Here is a 1,859-nt window from a genome sequence, read left to right as displayed (position 1 = left end):
CATCTGGAGAGATCTGGTCCACTATCACCCTCCCCCACAGCCAAAAACGTAAAATTTGGTCTTTTCTTTTAAGGATAGTGTTTAGTCACTTTTCAGTGTTTGTCCCTCTTTTTTAAAAAAAGGAAAAGGATGCATTTTAAGTAAATGCACAAGCCATCACTCACTCCTTCCATTGTTCCTTCTTTGGCTGCATTTTTAAGGAAGCACCTGTAAGTAAAAATACACTGCTACAATTTAATTAATATAAATAATATTGATCGTTTAATCTTTAAAAATGCAGCCAAAGTGTTGAGGCTTTTCCATTTTTTTTTCTGCAGCCACTATCTTTCTGAACAAAGCTGTATTCTAAATTTACGCTTAAATGTTCTATTAAATATGCTGAATAAAAAGGTTTGACATAAGGGACTGAATTCATTTGTTCACTACTTGATACAAGCGTTCAACAAATTGCACAAGACTAAGATTAATGAATTGCTTCAAAACAATACACCACTGAAGACAATTGTCAGAGCTTTATTGAATTCCCTCCATAATATGATCAATTTGATAAATGAATATGAAAATTAACACTAACATGAAAAAAGTGGAAATAAATCTTGATTTACATCATTTTAAAAGGGAAAGTTACATCATTTTCCTGAAGTTGTCCACGGCTTCTTTCACTTTCTCAAGTTCAGTTTGGCTCTGCCGTAGCTGTGGAGAAAAGGAAGTCATTATTTACCAGGGATTCACATCTTACACGCAGAGAAACTTTCAATTTATTTTTCCCACCTTCTCGGCATCCTGCTCCTGCACCTTCACTGGCACCTTCTCTTTGTAGTCATTCTTTGCCATTTTCTCTCTCAATTTCTCCATCTGTTTCTCCAAGTCACCTTTCTTTGTCATCAGCTTGGCTACCTCCTTCTCCACATCAATGAGACCCTGGGGGAACAAAAGGTGAAGTGAAGTCGAAGATGACAGTTTAAAATTATGATCTTGCTATATCAGGTCAGTGACAGAGGAAACACTAACCTCAAGTTCAGAGCAAACATAGTTTAATGGTATCCCTAGCATATTTATGTGCTTTGATTACCAAGTAAGGTGACGTACATTCATGCACTTAGACTATTCAGGTGATTGCCTATTCAGATCACTATGTAAATTTAACTGATCTGGAACCCTAAAAACAAGTGATACATGGCAAAAGTCACCCCACTCCGTGTCTAAGGAAGCTAAAACAAAACCAAGATTTATGTATTTGCACATCAGGGATGGGAGGGACCAAACAATTGAACAGATTACCGGCCCTCACCTTGAGCATAAGGTTGACAGTGCATCTGTCAGAGGCGATAGCCACAGCGCAGCCTTCTGGGACAGGCTGGTTGGCTGTCAGAGGGATGATAGCCTGAGAATACGACAAAGTCTGGATCTGCAGACTGTACTTCTGCACCAGGGACACAGTTGCAGAGTCTATGCACTCGAGGTAGCCTGGGAGAGACAGGTGCAAACTGAAGATTAGGCAACAGAAAAGTACTTTCTTCAGTAAGGAATCAATACACTCCGGTTGTTTTATTGAAACCATTGGTGTGAACAGAACAGAAATAGATTGTTTTTTATCTATATTTGTCAACCTGGGTGTCATTCTCCTTCTTTTGGCCATTAAACTTGGAAGTATTCAGGCACATAAGTAGAAGTAGGAGCACCACAATGTAAAAACACTCTCTTACAAGTAAAAGTCCTGCAGTCATTCCTTACTTTGAACCTTATTTCACTGTTGTAGCTGGTCCAGATGGAGCCAGTTTTAACTACTCTTTATTCTTTTCTACAGATGAATCTGTTTTAATGCTGTATATTTTACAAGTTCAACGTACAGCATGTGT

The 1,859-nt window shown here is 38.4% G+C and overlaps 1 protein-coding gene across 1 annotated transcript; it reads right to left on the bottom strand.

Annotated features, from left to right (window-relative positions):
- Positions 1 to 497: 497 nt before the first annotated feature.
- Positions 498 to 1,576, bottom strand: LOC111666956 (valine--tRNA ligase-like). The gene is made up of 3 exons (XM_023422491.2): positions 1,292 to 1,576; positions 772 to 921; positions 498 to 693 (listed from the first exon to the last, which is right to left on the bottom strand). Exons 1-3 carry the CDS (start codon positions 1,559 to 1,561, stop codon positions 625 to 627), a joined length of 489 nt encoding a protein of 162 aa, XP_023278259.1. The 5' UTR covers positions 1,562 to 1,576; the 3' UTR covers positions 498 to 624.
- Positions 1,577 to 1,859: the final 283 nt, after the last annotated feature.

Source organism: Seriola lalandi, unplaced genomic scaffold (assembly GCF_002814215.2).
Source record: "Seriola lalandi dorsalis isolate HSWRI2012SDOR001 ecotype SW California unplaced genomic scaffold, Sedor1 jcf7180002003194, whole genome shotgun sequence".
NCBI classification, from domain to species: Eukaryota; Metazoa; Chordata; class Actinopteri; order Carangiformes; family Carangidae; genus Seriola; species Seriola lalandi.
This window is presented reverse-complemented; position numbering and strand designations above follow the sequence as displayed.